Source organism: Paroedura picta, chromosome 7 (assembly GCF_049243985.1).
Source record: "Paroedura picta isolate Pp20150507F chromosome 7, Ppicta_v3.0, whole genome shotgun sequence".
Lineage (NCBI taxonomy): Eukaryota > Metazoa > Chordata > Lepidosauria > Squamata > Gekkonidae > Paroedura > Paroedura picta.
Window position 1 is genome coordinate 36,352,092 of NC_135375.1, and position 18,289 is coordinate 36,370,380.

The following is an 18,289-nucleotide window of genomic DNA, read 5'->3' on the forward strand; positions in this document are numbered from 1 at the left end:
CATAAATGGTATCTGTGTTGGCACCACCATCCTGCCATGGTTTTTACTGTATACACTCTTATATTTTCTGCAGGAGGGCAAATGGAGGAATCATTTGGTGCACTTGGGAATGTTTGTGAGTATGGGGTTGTTTATAGTTTCACTTTGATCACAATGTAGGTTGTGGGTGATGGGAAGAGAAGCTTCAGCACTATCTACATAGCACTTGTCATGACCCATGGAATGCATTCCCAGAACCTTCTGAACCAACAGACCAAAGTCCCAGGCACTGGGTACTTAACCAAAGTTAGTTTTATTAGAATGCACACACAGGGATGAGCATCAGCAGAAGACCATCATCAAACAGAGAAATTGATGAGTGAATTGATAAAGGGCGAAGTGGGATAGATATACATTCGGGCTCCTGCTCCGTAGTACTTAACAGGAAAAACATTTCCCCGGGAAGAGTGTTTGATCTACCAGTGTGAACACTGGAGCTAGAGTCAAGTAAAAAGGCCAGGTGGCCTGGATGCATCTAGCCACTACACAATGTTTGCCATTTCAAGGTAGTACAAAGAGATAGTGATTTACATTTCACAGGCTTGCCCAGCAGAGCCAGAGGGGAAACAGGAAGGAACCTGGAAGGAAGGGTAGTTTGGAAAAACCCACCTCTAGTCCAGGAAAACCAAATGAAGATTGACATGGAACATGATAGCACTGTCCTTGGAGCCATGGAATCTGGTGGCTGAGGTTCGCACCTGAATGTAACTATATGCCTGGGAAAGCAGGGAGGTTCCAAAGTGAGGTAATGCGATATGACATTAAGGTGAAGTTGATGGGAAATATATTGATCTGTATAGGTAGTGCAGTTTTAACAGAAAGTCTCATAAGCATAGTTAATTTCTTTTCAATAAATCACTTTTGCTGATCATGCCAAGCCTGTTTGAGAAGTTCACTGAGATTATGACTCGTTCTACCTAATGAGATCAGGGGCCTGCAGAATTTTAAACAGTTCCACAGAATCTGTAAGACTGCGCTGTTCCACCAGGCCTATGGTTGAGGCCAGGAAAATAACATCTAAGATACCGATCTCCCATCCACCCTGTCTAACCCACTAAACCCCACAACATTTGGGTCCCCTCCCCCTTCCTTAACAGTACATACTGAATAAAAAGAGGTGGTTTTAAAATTGTTTTGATTGATCTGTTCATTCAATAATTTATTGTATTGACAATTTAAAATTATTGTGAAGCAGTGTACAGGTGTCATCTGTCAGTGCAAATTCACACATGTATCCAATGCTGTTGAAGGTCATTTTAATCCAGGTTTCTCTCATGGTCCCTGTCCTCCCTAGGCTCCACTCTCAAATCTCTAGGAATTATCCAATCTGGAGCCCATCACCTCTCCATCACCTCCTACATGCATCTGAAGAAGTTTTACAGCTTCCAGACACAGTGTAATAAAAATCCTGGAACAATTGAAAGAGTGACGAATTGAGTTATTCAGAAGAATTGGACTTTGATAAGGATATAGCTTTGAAAATTACAACTTATTTTTGTAAAATGAAACTTTATTCTAAAATGTATCCAAAATTGCAAGACACAACACCATTAAAACAGATAAATACATATTTATATACAGAGAGCATCAAAACACAAAACAATTAATATAATTTTATACCATTTTAATGAGCTTCCATCAACAAAATTTTACAATTTAAAGAAGACTTTTCAGTTGCAAAACAGTTTTAAAATCATATGTATAAATTATGTCTACTACAACTCCAATACAGGTAAAGGGAAATAAAAAAATAACCAATACTGAAGTTCAAATACAAACCCCCAAATAATGTTGCACAGGTACATATGTACATTTGATGAATTCATGCAGTTACACAGTGCAACAAATTAACTGCTTAGTTTAAACCTGTCACAAAATGGAACAACCATATCAGCAAGCAGAAGAAAATATATTTTTGTAATAAATCATAGTGCATTTAGAAGTTAAACTTTATAAAATGATTGCTGACTGATTTATTTCTAAAACTCCCCAGTTTGTTCTGACATTCCACTTAATCCCAAAAGTTTAAAAGATTTGATGCCAAAACATTTCTTCTTGTTTACTACTTGGTGCTGAGTTTTGATATCAAATCTACTTGCAAGGTATTCGTATCACTTTTTTCCCCAAAGAAAATGTTAATGCTATATTCAATAAAAAAAGAGTCTTTAGGGGACCGTGGGTGGAATTTAAAGAGGTACCTCGCTTCAAAGAAGACACCAGACTGTATGGTTATGTTCACATATGTGCTCAAGCATCATATACACACGCTGTATATGGAGAACCATTTTTGCTCCTAGAGCTACCAACCTAGCTGCCTTGATTGCACAAACACAAGTTATCTCAAAGAAATTTATGGCTTGAATGACATTTCAGACAACTAGGTGGACAGGTGCAAAGTAGGTTATTTGCTTGCTTGGATACTTTGCACAAAGTGCTTATCACTTTGTAGAAAGTTAATGATCAAAGAACTGTGCAGTAAAAATATTGAACATGCTCTAAATAGCCATAGAATCATTCATTTAAAAAGTAGTATGTATTATGCTATCAGCTTTCAGTGTAGCTGCTCTCTGCTTAACCACAATCCACGTGTGATTCTATCCAAGAAAGTTCCACTGGGATTCAAGCTTCATCAAACAGGAGATGAAACTTTGATAAGATGCATTTACACAGTCTGACATTTCCATTTGGAAATCTGCTGAAGAACCACGCATACTCAGTGTTTTCATTTAATGCCAGTGAAACATTACATGTGTTTTCAGTGATAAAGACAAGTATTGAAAAGTATGGCAAGGAAGTATTGTAAATAGTTAATCACTAGTGAAAAAGAGAAACAGATGTAAAAACATTTATCGCTCAACAGCATTTCATATTGTTCTGTACATGAGGTCACTTGGACAAAGACTATTGGAAAACAACTGGGTCAGTTTTTGTTTGGATGTCATAATCTGAGGGCACTTCTAAGAGGGAGCACATATTCATGACAGGTGGAGAATGAGATGTGATCTGTATTGATATTCAAGAAAAATATTCAAATAACTAAGGGACTGGAAAACTTAAAGAAACTTTGGGCTGCTAACAAATACATTATGAATCACAGAAAATAAGTTATACAACACTTAGCATAAATTAAATTGTAAATAATTTTGGTTACTTTTACCTTGTGTCCTAAACTGCTTTAAACAGGACATGAAAAACATATTGGTGTGGCAAAAATTAATCATTAAAATAAATGGATGCCAAATAGGATAGTCATATATTTGGACTGCTTAACAAATCACTACTTTTTAGTATTAAATGAATAATTTGGTACACGTTTTAACTTCTTGTGTGGGTTTTTGAAAAGATGGTACCTTAGAACTCAAACCCCAAAATATTAACGTTCTGATATTACTAAATATTTACTGGTACAGTAAGTTTTCTACATTGCATTTCACCATTCCCAAAGAAAACCCTAACATCTACAAATACCAAGATAAAGAAAAGTTATATATTTAAGTTATAAACTCAGTATAGCAGATTTAGTGATAAGTTATGACAAATGCACACGTTATAGGACAGAAAATGAACACTCCTTTGCTTTCCCTTGAGCCTGGTGTCCCAGTATGCCTGCAGTGCTTTTACACCAGTATTGTTCCTTTCCATTCAGCTGGGATAATGCTAGAACCCCCGCCCGCAAACCTATATGAGAGAAGTTTCCACTGAACTTCTGAACTTGTGGCGTGACAGTTTTCTCTTTCTGAGTGCCAGCTTCATATATTTAAGGAGGCTTGCTGTTGCAGTGGAGGTTAGGGATGGATGAAAAGGAACATTTTTGGTAGAAACAATAACTGGACATAAAGATGGTACAGTTCTTAAGATATGACCCAAATGAAGATGCTAAGATGATCAGTGCAGATCTATCATCCATCCAAAGACATGTTTTCTTTAACCACAGTCACCCTTTCATCATTTGTTGATAGTTTACAATTTCTATTCTCCAGACTAAGGGCTACTTGATAATGTTCAAAATTGTGCTTCATGGTATTGTTGTCCCAGAAGAACAATAATCTCAAATTAGGAATATGAATTGTTTTATAAAGCTCTACTGCATGGAAATGTCTAAGTCTGGAAGTAAAATTCACTCAAATAATTAATACTTCCAAGTTAAAGATGTTTAAGATCATCAAGATGTAAATTCCACCTAATTATGAGATTTAAGTATCATCTCTGATCAACAAGGTTCGGAGACATATAACCAATAAATAGATAACCATATTAGGAAGCTGCTTAACATAATACATAAAATATTTAAATGCACATAAATTATATGAAACCTGGGTTTACCTGCACAACTGTGCAAACACAACACTTATCTAGTACATGTGGTAACTGACCACAAAGGATTCATATGACCCAGTTTAGTGTACCACATCACAGGAACCCATTTGTGCTTAGCTATCTGGCGTGTCAGGGAAGCCCTTCAGTGTGTCAAACTCTGCTTTAGTTCTGCTGGACCAAGGATGTTGCTGCTAATTTGAAAGCAAATATGGAAGCACCAGGATATGCATGTCCTTTAACTCACTGGAATTTTACTTTTAAATCAAAAGCTGAATTCCTCAGGAAGTGAAGAACAGCATCTGGATGAGCATAAGCAGTCTTATAGAGCTGCTATATTTTGGGTCATGCTTTGCTTCTGAAATTATTCATACATCTACTCTTTGGCCGATTCTACACGGGTAGAAAAGGCCAAGAGGGAGCTCATATGGAAGCGGGGCTAATCCGATGATGGGCCAGCCCCTCCTGGGCCTGCCCCAGATTAGGCTCTCATTTGCCCTGCTTGAAGGAAACACGGAAGTGGGGGCCAACAGGACCTGTCCAGTGACAGGCCCACAGCTGGGCTGTGGGGAAGACCGGGGCTTTATTTTTTTCCGTAGGAAGGTGGGATTCTGTTCCATGCAATCCCACCTTTCTGCAAAATAACCCTCCCCTTGCCCCACTGCACGGCAGAACCTATCGGTTGCCATTAATTTCACAATTTCACATTTCAGCGTGGGTACCAGGTGCCCTGCTGGGGATACAGCCCTGCCCTGCGTCCTCCATGGGGATACAGAAAACTGCGGAGCATAAAGCTCTGCAGCAACGCACCAGTGGCAGCTCTGTGTGACTGCTTCCGTGTGGAATCGGGCTCTGTGACTTTTATAAAGAAGTGGGAGGAGAGTATGAGGCACGATACAGAACCCAGTTTCAGAGTGGTCGTCTACATTTTGCATCTTTTGTATTCTGTATTGCACTTCAGAGAAATGAAGGGTTCCTTTTCTGCCTTCTCCTTGGAAAATGCATGTTACCTTAATAATTTTATAGAAATTGACACTTTTATGGTAATGTTTTCTGCTTTAACATTGATTTTTTATGCATCATGTGAAATGGTATTTAAATCACCTATGTAAAAAGCCACAAGGAAAATTTGCTAGATTGATTGCTAAATGGATTTTTCACCTTACAAATCTAACTGTAGGAGTGCCACTCTTCTTTCCCCCAGATGCACACATTCCAAAAATGAAACAATGTAAGTATGTTATAATGCATTTTTGCCTGTTAAAATCTGCAGTCTCTTAATTAAGTTAAGTTAAATGAACTGGGTTGGTATATATAATATTACATTGGAATCTGTTGGTTGGTAACGATTGCTGAATCTGGTATATTAAATAACTTTCTGAAACACTAGGTGTGCTTAACATGTGTTTAACCATACAGGAACAATAACTTTTGATGACCAAACATGTACTATGAATATAATACATATGGCTATACAATCAAAAACAACTCTTGTTTTGAAACAAGAATTGACAGTAGTAATATATGGCAAAGGTTTCTCACACCAAAACCTACAATAATTTACAGCATATCCATAGTTATGGATTTGTATAATGTCAGCAACAAAAGAAAAAAATACATTTTCTACATAGAATACTTTGTGTAAATGTTAACAGTTTGACAATAGTTTAGCGATGCATTAGACAACTGAAATAGACATTACCCATCAGGTGCTTCTCAAAAGAAAAAAAATGTCTGAGGCAAAAAAAGAAAAGAACATTTTTCTCTTAACATTAGGCACTATGAAAAGTAGATGCCAGAATTATTGTCAAGGGAATATTTCAACATGATAAATTTTAGATATTATTTTCATTGTGTCATAAACTAGTTGTTCCTTCCAGAAGCAAAAAATTGGTAAATAATTTTTCTGAAATGAAGAGAAGAAATCTTTGTGGTTTATAATTTTTATAAGACTATATTCAGGTTCTGAATCCTAATCTCTTCCTAATAGCTTTTTGGACACATTTCATTTTCAATTTTAAAAATAAACTACGTGACCATTTGGATTTCAGGAAACTTCTTAACCTTAATGCATTTTCATTATATTGTTCCTCCCTACTCCATAGATATGTACGTCCACTCTTCCCCTGCTGACTAATACAGGGCTGAAGATGGGGCTGTACGAGTACCTGTTCTGCTAAACACAGGAGGATTCTCTATTCTAGCCTGCTGTGCTCATGGCATCTCTCAAAGAATCTTTTTCAGGATGGGGAGGGGGGAGAGGGGATACACCTGTGGCAAGATCAGGGACATATGGAACATATGAAAGATTTCCTAGTTTAAGCACACCTTGTATAACATGGCACCTCTACAGAAAGGCCTTTAAGACACATGGGTCCTGTGATCATTGATCACGTGACTTTAAATGATTAGCTTGCTGATTTTTGTTTGATCTAAGCTCATTTTCCTATTGACAGTGTTTACTTTCTACATTATGCCTGAAAACAATTACTTCCACATACAGTAATTTTCTAGAATACTCTTTCTTGTGTCAAACTGCAGTGAAATTATAACCATAGGACTCTATACAGAGATGCCTTCTACTGGCAAAATGCCCTTCTCCTGATGGAAGATGGTTCCATGGTTTGCCGAAAAGTTAAGAAATAACCTTTTATGCATTCTGTAACAACTGCCTATGGGCCTGATATAAATTTTCTCAAGCATTATAAAGAGAACATTAATGTAATAACAGAAATGGGAGGAAAGAGATCTTGAATAATTAAATCACATATTTATGGCACTCATGTAAGTTCTAGATCATGATATCAAATAAGGATTCCGTATGGAAAAATAAACTTTATGCTTTATGCAAGTGGATTTTACAGCAAACCTAGTAGTGAACAATCTCTTTAAACACTTGTCTACATACTGTTAGGACATGGGAATTTAGAAATGCATGTGTTTTTCTTACATGTTACTGCAGGAAACAATATGACTAACAATGGAATATACAAAGCAATTATTTGTTCTGTGGAAGCCAAGTACAAAGCCATACTTACTGTATCAGTTGAATGGTGGGTTGTTAAATACAATTGTCCAAATGTTTTTGATGCTACATGACACACTTGTGTACTCTTCAGTTACTTTTAGCATATTTTGCCATAAATGGGGGTGAGGAGAACTTGCAATGAAAATGACAGTATTATTCATTACATTTCTACAAGTCTGGCTAATTATGCACTCTGGTGCAAATGCTGACAATTTGTTCAGCTGCCATGGAATGTTTTTAAAAAAACAAACCCTGTAACATTACAGTTCACAAAAAAAGTACTGCAATTAGGAAGCAAGAAGAGAATTGCTTTGCTGACCAACTCTTCCATTACCCTCCTTTCACAACAGGATCTAACATACTGTCTAGGCAGGGGTCCCCAAACATTGTGAGCCACCAGGCATCTTTGGAGTTTTGAGGTGTAGCGAGTACCACACCAAAATGGCTTCTGGAGGCGGTATAGTCAGACCCCCCAATGGCTGACTCTGTACGAACAGCCAAACACAGTGCCCCCTTCTTCACTATACAAAAGAATCACAGAAGAGGGTAACATAAAATTATAGAAACCTGGAAGGGTGAGGCGAAGAAGAAAGAGAAGGAGAAATAAAAGGGGAAAGCCGCAAGGGAGAATGGAACCCCAGACCCAGGTGCTTACAAGCTCTTGTGATTCTTTAGTGTCTATGGCTGCATGGAAAAATCTTTCATTTCAAAGAAGGCATTCAATAAGAGGCCCTGCCTTACAATTGTCCCACACATTTTCTGAAAAGCTCATTAGGCACTATGATGGGGAAACCTGGTAAGATTTGCATCTCCCCCCTCCCCCATCTGTTGGATATAAAATAACTGTGCTTTGAATTGTGGAAACGACAGTGGTGACTATATACGCTGGAGTATGCACTGTAAAAAAGAAAACTACACCATGTTGAATGAGCAGCCAGATCAGAATCCAGTAGTACTTTGCAGCAATAAGATTTTCAGTGTCAAAGCTCTCTTTGTCAGATACCGCAAGGGTAGTCAACCTGTGGTCCTCCAGGCATTCATGGACTACAATTCCCATGGGAATTGTAGTCCATGGACATCTAGAGGACCACAGGTTGACTACCCCTGAGATACCTGACAAGGCAAGCATTGACTCTAAAAGCTACTTGATTCTAATCTAGCAGTTTTACTGCAGATCGTCAATAATAATAAGGGTTTAGGTAAGAACAGAAAAATGACATAACCTGAGATCCAACACATAAAACAGTAAAATGTCAGTTGGTGAGGTTTCCCTAGCTAGAGGTTACACGTTCAGCATGACAACCAGATTAGTCTGTATAGGCAAACAGAAAAAGAAGTCCTGTGGATATGGCAGAGAAAGGCTGAAAAGACCAGAAGATAAAAAAGGAGAAACTATAAAGGAAGAGATGCTGTAAGTAGGGTACAGGATCATGGGAATGATGTATAATGACAGTATATTAGGGAAAACTGAGGGGCTTTTCGCACGCCTTCAAAATCGCACAATGGTTGCCAATTGAAAACGCTACTGATTTGCCATTATGCACAACGTCGTTGACAATCTGCCACACACCTGAAACCGATCAGCAAAAAGCGCTTCCTTGTAGCGCTTTCAGGGAAATCCCCAAAAGTGGATTCACCCTCCGGAAAGCGCTACACTCCTGCAACCAATCTGCAATACTAGTGGGAAAGTTCTGTGCGTTACCATTGTTGTGGTTTCTACAAAGTCCCTCCCCCTGGCTCTCTCCTCTGATCTTCCGGCGAAGCGATCGCCATTTTTTTTTTCTCCGAGCGAGCGAAGTTCAACCCACCAGCAAGCCTGTTTAGAGGCTTCCCCGGCTTCAGTCCCTCCCCAGAGCTGTTTAGTCACTAAGCACAAACAACAGAGAAGCCCGTTTGCTGATGTATTTTCCCTTTATTTTTTACACTGTTTTCGGCCGAAAATCGGGCCCGTGAGGGGGGGGGGATTTTTTTTTTCACTCGGGAGGAGCGTCGCAACGATGAAACGACAGCTCAAACACACCTGCCAGCTGATGGGTCTCTCCGTTGCAACGAATCAACACATATTCGTTGCAATGGGTGTGTTTAAAAAAAAAACCTTTCTTAAAGGGAAAGGGGCTGTTTGGGAGCATGCTAACGGCTGCCCATTGGCTGCTTGACGGCCAGGGGCGGGACGAGCTCAGCAATAGCGCTTCCTTTCTAGCGATTTTTGCTGAGACCGGAAGCTTGTGGGAAACGATAGAAACGCAACTGGATTCCACTACAAAGTCAGGTATGCATAATGACGAATTGCACTATTTTAAATGGTGATTTTTCGTTCAGCAAACAATTTGCTACAAGGATCCCGGTGCGGAAAGCCCCTGAGACTATGTTAAAGTCTGAAGCGAAATGGGGAAGGAAGTAGCTGGAAATGTGCTTCTGTATCCTAGACAACAAATCAAGGATTTCCAGAAAATGTAGTCAATGCATAGAAATTAATGCTGCAATATACAATTATGACCATAGACTTTAAGAGGGGATTAGAGGCTTTAGTGGAAGATCTAAATAATATTCGCCTTAACAAAATCAATTCACTATTCAAGAGGAAGCATGTCTCTGGATACTAGTTGCTTGGAATAAGCAACAGAACCAGGAGAACCCTTGTTGTGGTTCATTAGGCTTCATGTTCTTAATGGTAAAGAAGAGTTTGAAGAAAAGTGCTCACATGTCATATAGGTAGGGTGTGCATGTGTGCGGATAGAGTAAAATCTGAAGCTCAACTCACTGCTTCAGAAGAGTTGGTTTTTATACTCTACTTCCCACTACCTTAAGGAGTCTCAAACAAATTTACAATCTCCTTCCCCTCCTCTCCCCACAACAGACACCCTGTGAGGTAGGTGGGGCTGAGAGAGCTCGGGCAGGATTGCTCAGTCAGAACAGCTCTATCAGTGCTGTGATGAGTCCAAGGTCACCTGGCTGGCTCCGGAAATGAAACAAACTTGGCAGATTAGAAGCTGCCACTCTTAACCACTACATCAAGATGGCTCCTGGTGCCTGGCACCAATAGAGAAAACCTTAAAACTCTTGCTTGGGAAACAGTGGTGTTAGGAGGATGCAAGATTTTTTTTAAAAGCCTACTGTAATTACTGCACATTTCAATATATGATCAAGCTTATGCTAAGTCAGTGTTTTGGCCCTGCTAGCTCAGTATTCTCTTCCCTGGCTAACAGCACATCTCCAGGAAAGCAAAGTCTGTTCCAGTTCTCTGCTACACACTCTCCTCCTTTATCTGGAAATATCAGGCACTAAATGTGGAGAGGTTTTGTATGCAGAGTGTGCTTTCTGCCATTGAACCAGAGTCCTTTTTGCATTCATTGGGAGTCTGAGTATTCATTCATTATGAGCCTTTTCCAATGCCAATGAAATCTGTTTCAATGCAAACTGAAATCTATGTTCCATTGACTATAGAAGCTCTATTCAGAAATAACAGTGAATGCAAATACAATCTAAATATAGCGAAGTTCAGTAGCAGAAACCTGCAAGTTTTGGGGGTTATAAGGTTTCAAGAGTCAAAACTTCCCTTCATCAGATGTCTGACAAAGGGAGCTTTAACTCCAGAAAGTTCATATGGCTATACTCTGAAAAGATCTGTGCATCATGTACACTTGATTTTCTTTATGCATGCACCAAAAAATTCTCATGTTACATTCAACGCATACACAGCTGAATGTGTGATCAAAACTCCACATTTATCCCAATACTAGTTTCCAGTTTCATTTGTAAAGTGAATGTGCAGCAACATGTTCTTATGAACAGACGTATGCACATACTAGCAGGATGTTATGTATGTTCACCTTATTATATTAACAGGGCTATAACCTTCTGCATTCAAAACATGTGGAACAGGTGCCCCTCTCCCCATGGGGGGTTCTATTCCTGTGGTCTCACTGGGATCCATTTTGATTATACATGAGCAAACTAGTTATTTCAGCAATGCTTATTTTTCTAATTATAGCATGTATTAATTTCCCATCAGTATTTGGTTTGCTTGTACAAATAGTTATAAAAATACTATTTGCTGCATTAGTTTGGAAAATATATTTTACTAAATAAGTTTTTAAAAAAATTGTTGAAATTACTAAACATTGAAAAATAAATTCAGCATTACTGTTTTCCTCTATTTCCTTTTTGGGAAACAGAATACCTACAGAACAAATTGGTGCCAGCAGAAAAATGAAATTGCTAATTCACTTCTTGGTTTGTATGTAGCTAGAAGAAATTTGTTTTAAAAATGATTATATAATTTTAGGGGCATATTTGCCTGTATGAAACAGCTTAATGCAGGGGTCACTAGGTGCCCACCAAGTATTTTTAGAAAGAGAGGGGGGAAATGGGCTTTGTCCATCAGGACATTTTTCACCATCACTGGAGATATAATTGGTTGTGCATATTTCAAAGAGTTGCTTCAACAGCACAAGTATAGATACTCTTCACTGTGTGACAGGGTAGGCTGTATAAATACAAGAAGATATTTTAAATAGTTTGTTCATTTTAAAAGGCATTGTTTAATAACTTCTTCCCCAAAGAATTGTATTAGATGAGTTATACACTTATGACCTTACTCCTTGACTTTGCTTCTTTTGACAACCATTTTGTGGCTCTGCTCACCAGTCTGTGTTACCATTACAAAGGTGCACATAAGCTTAAAAATCTTGGGGACTCCTGGCTTAGTTTATCTTCCTAGATGTATATATCATTATTCACCAGCATCTATGTGTCAACCATATTGCCAAATGGCTGTGTCACTTCCAAATGTATTTCATATTTGGAGGGATAAAAATCTATGTGTAGAACACTAGGTTTGGCTCTTTTGATCCCACTCCAAAAATATAAACAGCTTCCTAATTTAGTACTTTAGAAAACTATATAGCAAAACCCAATTTTTAAAAAATTGGAGGAATTAATTATCTGATTTGTGAATTTAATTTTGCAAGAAAACATGTCTTTCTCAAAAAGAAATGTGGGCATGCAATGAATAATGTCATGTTAGAAAACAAAATTTTCACTTTGGTAAAATGGTGTATTCTAAATAAGATATGTATAGTTATGGCAAATTCTCTCATTTATAAGAGAGCGGCTTCCTTGCATATTTTACAAGTAAGTAAATTGATAAAATGTTAACTATTCTTGGGTTATACAATTGCATACTTAAGAGATGTTAACAAATATTGAGGAACTATAGAACAGAAAAGCAGTTTGGGATAGTAAGGGAACAGAAAAAAGCCAAACACTTGCCCAATAGTTAGTTACATTAAGACACACAACTGTTTCTGCATGACGTCAAAAAAAGCAAATTGAAGACGAAGTACCAATATGCAACAAGCTCTTATATGCCTTCATAACTATGATCAAGTTTCCTCATATGATGTCAGTAGAACTCATGCATTAATAGCACATGCAATCTCAAAATATGAAAATATTCTTAGAATGGAAGATTAACTCTCCCAGTCAAACGCATTCCAGTGAGCAAGGAAGGGCTCCAATGACTACAAGAAGTTCCATGTGAGACAAGGAAGGACTCCAGTGGCTACAAGTTCCATATGAGCGTTCCTTGCCAAATGTCTTCAAGGTCAGGAAACATCCATGTGCAACCTGCATGAGAGCATTCTCCCAAGTTAAACTGACTGGGGCAGCTTCTGCTTGCAGAGATTCCCACATGTACATCAAAGACATGAGAGAACTTAGCATCATCATAGCAAACTGTAAAATTCTTAATGACTGTTTTCACACCAGAGGCTTTGTGCTGGGCTGAAGGCTGGAGTTTGAGCCTGGACAGGTTTCCCCACCTCTTCCTGCTCCTGCACGGGGGAGCATTTGGTCCAGTATTTGTACTCCCACATGGGACCCATGGCAGTGAAGTTCCCAGTGCGGAAACGGTCAATGTGACAACATCTAAAACACGGAAAACTGAAAAAATATATGCTCGGATTCATATTAAATAGGGGACCTTTTTCATTAGAACTTTTGTTTTGTTTGTTTAAAGAAAATTCATATAGTAAAAACACTACTTGTAAAATCCCAAAGAGACTAAATAGATCCTGAAGTCGTAACACAACTTTAAATGATTTAAATCGCGATAACCTACCTAAATGGTATTTTATGTTTAAATGTTGTGTGCAAAGTCCTCCAAAATGACAGTTAGGCATTGCTTTTCAAACAGTAATTGGAAACATGTATATAATGATAACTGATGACAAGGGGAGAAAAATCAGTGCAGTATTTATTGGATAAAATTTGTGGAGCCAACCAAAGTGAGAAAATGAAATGTACAACATAATAACTGGTCCCTTATCATATTTACCATCTCATTCCATAGCCTCACTACACTAACATATTCTAATGGATTTTAAAGTTTTGATTCAAAGATTCTGGACTGTTGTTCATGACATGAAAATTGTGGCACCCAAAGATTCAACTGATGACCACAGGATGAGTTAAGCCGAAATGTACAAAATAAATTTGGGAACTTTGACAGACAGAAGAACTTGAAGGAGCTAGCCTATTATTGATGTTTATGCAGAAGTCTTTCTGTCGTGGTCGAGGCACATTATTTGGCAAGTCCTAGATGAAGGAAAGCTGTAAATACTACATACATTAAATTTATTAACATTAAAATAATTTAAAAGTGAAATGAGAACACAAACCTCACACCATGCCCACTCTAAGTTTTAAAGTACTCTCCAGCAGTTTATAAGGGAAGCACATAGGAAAATTTATTCCTTCACTTCTGTTGTTCTTTCCCTCAGTTTGCCACTTCAAAAGGGACCACTAGATCACCTTGATTCAGTGTATGGCAGGAGTGAACCACCATTATTCCATGCAAGGCAGACTGGGCTCATTTGTGGAAGGTGGGCACATACCTGCTTTTCCTCCCTTCCATTTCAGGAAGGGGCCTTTTTGGCCTCCCAATGTGTCCCTGGGCTTCAAGCATTTAAAAGGCTGCATAAGATTATGTTCGGAATTTGAAAATCACCCTTAAATACTGACTATTCTAGTTCACTGCTATGTATAACTAAGGGCCAGGCATGTCCAGATAGGTGTACACATAAAACTATGTAATAGGAGAATTGCTTATTTGTGTGATTTCTCCCAGAAATATTTCCAGAAGAGATGTACCATTATGATCAAGTATCTCGTTTAAGAATCCAAGTGTGAATGGCTTTCACATGTAGCCCTCTGCTGGAAGCATTCCATCAATGTATCAGTGAAAGGAAATTATTACATCCTAATTGATATATGTCTCTCTCTTTCTGAGGGGAAAATCTCCCTTGGCTTTAAGGCTAGAATATGAATATAAAATATACAGTATGTAGTCCACTAAAAGAAAATCAGTGCTTGGAAATTCGTCTCCTATTTTTATTTTCCCTCTATTGCTGGCCTCTAAACAAATTTCTAATAATTTTTTTTAAACCCTAAATATACAATTTATAGGTAGCAATGTTTTTACATGTTATGTGTACAATGTGTATGTCTAGGTTCACTTGGAGTGGCAAATGATGTTTTGCGGCTATGTCAATAAACCCAGGGAATACTTGGGCTCCTGTCCTCCCCTCTCTTCTCCCACCCCCATGTCCAAGTAATTACATATTTCCTGATTCTCAGGATACTTGTTTGCTATTATGTTTGCTATGTGGCTTATCAAACGAAACCATGTTCTTATTGACAGAAGAGGAACAATTGCGTACAGAGACAATTTCTCACATACATAAATGTTTAAAAAGAAAGCCATTTGGATCTATCTCATTTCCATTATAATAGTCATAGGCCTTAGTCTGAAAAACATGTAAGCATAAAGCATCACACTTGCTTAACTCTGCTTTGGAAGTTTAACAATATAAAATAGCGATGCCTGCATTTAAATCTTTGCAGGGAGAATTCATTTATTCCAACACTATTTAAATAGAGAGCTTCCCTTCACTTATAAAGTTAGTGGAGGGAAAGGTGACCACCATCAGCCAGTGCTTCTTTTACAGCATTATTTCAATGGTTTTCTGCCAGAGGTACACTGGATGGATTGCAACTAAACTTCTCAATGATCTGCACACCAATCTTATCTTATAAGGCAATAATTCAGTTTATATATATGCCAACAGCAATGACCCGGATAGCCCAGACTAGTCTGACCTTGTCAGATCTCAGAAGCTAAGGAGGGTCAGCCCTGGCTAGTATCTGAATGGTATACCACCCCAAAATACTAGGGTCATGAGACAGAGGCAGACAAACCACCTCTTGCATTGAAAACCCTATGGGGTTGCCATAAGCCAGCTGTGACTTGATGATGCTTTTCACCACCAAGAGAGGAAGAAAAAGGAAGATTTAATGAGTTTGGAAATAAGAAAATAAAAAACTTTTCACACATATTTGTGAACAGAGTGCTTTCACACTCTGTTTAAGTTTAGCATACTTAAATAATTCCATCATTTTGGGACACAAGAAATGCAAAAGTGGAAGAAGCTGAAACCTAGTATCTATTAAAGAATTATAATCCCAATAATGTATGAAGCTGTAGTAACATGTAATGAATTCTAATTATTAATAACTGGAAATAATGCAGGGAGGTGGGAGGAGTGGGGAAGGGGAGAGGGAGAAGTTGCTTAGTGAAGACAGTGAGTGGGGTTGTGTGGTGAGGGAAGGGCTCTCCAAAACTATTCCTGGTACATTGAAGCTGATGGTCCTTTACCTAGCTACAGATCACACAGAATTATTGGCAGTAGGAGAAACACTGGCACATTGTTACAAAAAAGTATGCCCCAACAATGAAGTAACATTTTATTACTACACCTATGGAAGATAGTTTTTTATTCTGCAAAATCAGAAAAATAAAACCTGCCACTTTTATTGCTGGATGCTACAGCGATCAAGCCAGAGTCCAACATAGTAATGCTGTATTTGATCTGCATAGACCAAGAAGCTGAAACTTAACTCAGACTTCCCTTGAAAACAAATATTGAAGGATTTTAAGTCCGATCCTCAACATATTAAGCTGGCAGTAAATCTGCCCGACGTGAATGGAGCTTACTGCCATGCAGGTATGTTGCGGATCACAGTTTCAGGGTTCCAGGAGACCAGCATAAGAACCCTTCATGTTCTTGGTGTTTTTTTTTTTAAGGTAAAGGGACAAGTTTTACTTAATAAAACAAATGCATTTTTTTCCTTTTTCTTGAGATAGTGTGGTTTGCAATGCACATAGCTACCAGTATCAAACACAACTTGATGAGAGCCCTCTTATAAGCAGTTTTATTCCTATCCGTTATGGCAGACATTGACAAAAAAACAGAACTTATCTGAGATCTTAAAAAAATAACTTACAAAAGCAGTGATATACACAGCACAAAACAGGTCAGATGGGGAGAGGGAAACAGTTCTTTTAATAGTTAAAATGTAAACGTGAAAAAAGATGGAATAAAAGTCCCTATCTCTTGCTTCTACTTAAGATGTCATGTGATAATATTTTACAACGTCCTGCAGGTCTATATATGTATGTGCGCATAGCTATGTCTCTTTAACACACACATACATACACCTATCCCTACATATACATACACAGATAACTGTTTGCAGTTCAGTCTTGGGCAGCTCTGATATGCCACTTATTATAGTTGCTGAAACCAGATCAGAACCCACTTTCTTCACAAAACTGGAAAGATGGTTAGGAAAAAAATGGTGGGTCCAATTGTGGCTGAGATATTTTCTGTCAAACTGTACACAGGGATGAGTATTTTTTCTTCTTTAGTAGCTCTCTGGAGAGGGCCAACTCAGTGCAGCCTTCATGAAGAGACTTGGTAATGGATCACACACTCATTGTCATGCTGGGGGAATACTGAAAAATAGGAATCCACATTTTAGCAGCAGCTCATTCACATTTTGTGACCCTAATCATAGTTTCATATGATATGTATTTGTGTACCTCTATCTCTGTCTTAAGAAATATACATTTCTTTTTATGAATATAACTTCAGATGGTATGTAAAGCAGACATTATGCAAATTGCGCTGCCAAGAAAATATGGAAAAAAATACAAACAAGTGACAACGTTTCGGGAGGATTCCTCATTAATTAGTGATCAAATTTCTGGTTAACTTGAGAATCTTTTCCTGTGTCTGAGGATCAAACTGGATGTTTCTAGTTTTCCTTCAAAGCAGCTGAGAGGATGGTGGATTGGAGCCATTGTCCTTTGGCACATCAGCCCTTCGTAACATTTGCTAATGGAGCAAGCACTTTAATAGAAAGACCATGAATGTCCCATCCCATTCAGTTTGAACATAACAGCAATGATAGGAACTGATGCAATCTGCTAATTGAAAAACATAACTCTTTCATACCTTATTTTGTGGCACCAACTTAAACTGTCTTAGGAATTGGGTTTTATTCCACAAAAAGTGCTTTACGTTTAATTCTGATCTTTCATCACAAAAGCTAGCTCACTAGTTGTAACTTGGAACAAAATATTTGGTCCTACCAATAAAGAATGCCATCCATAATATGCTAAATGAGTTAAGTAAAATTATTTTGTCTAATTAATAAATGAAATACTATGCCAAACCTTGTCCTGAGTTTTAGACAGAACTTCTAGCTGACATGGACATCCTAAATCAGCAGCGTTATTTCAGTACTCACTGCTACATTAAAAGATACTACAGTCTAATAGCATATCAATAGGCCAGTAAATTTTTGATAGCAACTTTCAGAAAAAAACTTTTAAACATTTAATTGCATTTGTATCTGGCCCCATCATAAAGACTCAAGTTTACAGTGATGGTCTGCAGTGAAAAAACTGATGACCCAACAGAATGATAATATTTTAAAATAGAAATTTAGGAAACTTTCTCATTCAATTTGAGGTGCGTTACCAAACAGCAAGAAAATCCTTAA

The 18,289-nt window shown here is 38.0% G+C and overlaps 1 protein-coding gene across 13 annotated transcripts in view; it reads right to left on the reverse strand.

Moving 5' to 3' along the window:
• Positions 1-1,648: 1,648 nt before the first annotated feature.
• The window catches only part of SSBP2 (single stranded DNA binding protein 2), a 156,078-nt gene continuing 139,437 nt past the window's right edge, over positions 1,649-18,289 (reverse strand). For 10 of the 13 annotated variants that reach the window (XM_077347504.1, XM_077347501.1, XM_077347500.1 and 7 more), the window contains one exon: positions 1,649-17,237. In XM_077347504.1, the coding sequence (XP_077203619.1) occupies positions 17,208-17,237 (30 nt within the window). In that variant the 3' untranslated portion in view covers positions 1,649-17,207. The remainder of the gene's footprint in view (positions 17,238-18,289) is intronic. The other 3 variants (XM_077347507.1, XM_077347503.1, XM_077347508.1) reach the window with 1 other exon arrangement.